This window comes from Sciurus vulgaris, assembly GCF_902686455.1.
Source record: "Sciurus vulgaris genome assembly, chromosome: 11".
Classification (NCBI taxonomy): Eukaryota; Metazoa; Chordata; class Mammalia; order Rodentia; family Sciuridae; genus Sciurus; species Sciurus vulgaris.
In genome coordinates, this window is record NC_136472.1 from 68,538,945 (window position 1) to 68,540,226 (window position 1,282).

The window sequence follows — 1,282 nt, forward strand, 5'->3', positions numbered from 1 at the left end:
CTATACTTTATGTTTCTTGAATTTCTTGAGGATTCGATCACGAATCTGCTTAGTCTTGACACTGTAGACAATGGGGTTCATGAGAGGTGGAACCAGCAAGTAAACATTGGCCATGAGCACGTGGACAATTGGGGAAGCGTTCTGCCCATAGCGACGGATCATAGATAGCCCTATCATTGGTGTATAGAAGGTGAGTACAGCACAGACATGGGAAATGCAGGTATTGAGGGCTTTCACTCGCTCTGCCTTGGAGGCTATACTCAACACTGTGCCCAGGATGAGGAGATAGGAGAGGAGAAGGAGCACCGAATCAAGTCCCATGGAGCAGATGACCACCATGAGACCATAGATGCTGCTGACCCGGCGACTGGATACAGTTGTCTTTATCAGGTCCTGGTGCAAGCAGAAGGGGTAGGAAAGAATATTGACAGCATTATATTGAAGCCTCTTCAGGAGGAAAGAAGCTGGAAAGACCAGGGCCAAGGCCCTTCCTGCAATTGCCAACCCAATCCCAGTGATTACGTCATTAGTTAGAATGGTTGCGTAGCGCAGAGGCTCTCGGATTGCTACAAAGCGGTCAAAGGCCATGGCCAACAGCACAGCTGACTCAATTATTGAAAATACATGAATGAAGTACATCTGGACCAGGCAAGCATTGAAAGGTATATCCCGGGAATGAAACCAAAAGACGCTGAACATGGTAGGCAAGGTAGTGGTGGATAGACCCAAGTCAGTGAGTGCCAGCATGGACAGAAAGTAGTACATTGGTTGGTGGAGCGAAGGCTCAGTTCTTATTATGAAGAGGATGGTAATGTTCCCTGCAATTGAAGTGCCATAAACCAAGAATAGCGGGAAAGAAATCAAGCCATATCTGCTTTCGAGGCCTGAGAAGCCTGTCAGGAGGAAGCGAGGGTATAGGGCAAAATCATTGAAGACAGACATTGCGATGACAGAGGCACCCTCGGTCTACCTGGAGAGGAAGGAACATGAAAAATTGAGATAGAAGTCCACGTTGTAAGAAGGAGAAATGCTTTGCTGATCGCTGCTCTGTGTTTAGTGTTTTCAGTCACTCCCCTCTGCTATTTACATTTGATTTTCACCAGTAATATTTTACCAATTAATCTACTCTTTTTTCATAACACATGTATTAATAACCTATTAGAGAAAATCTGGTAGTGCTAAAAATAGGGAAATGAGAAATGTCTTCAAACCTTAAAAACTAGTGAGTAGAAAGCTAAAATTAGATGTTTGCTTAAAAATTTTAAAGGTGATATAAAAATAT

The 1,282-nt window shown here is 43.8% G+C and overlaps 1 protein-coding gene across 1 annotated transcript; it reads right to left on the reverse strand.

Moving 5' to 3' along the window:
* On the reverse strand, positions 1-942 carry LOC306640513 (olfactory receptor 51G2-like; the record flags this gene model as incomplete). The annotated part of the gene is made up of 1 exon (XM_079104798.1): positions 1-942. One exon carries the CDS (start codon positions 940-942, stop codon positions 1-3), a length of 942 nt encoding a protein of 313 aa, XP_078960924.1.
* Between the last annotated feature and the right edge of the window lie 340 nt (positions 943-1,282).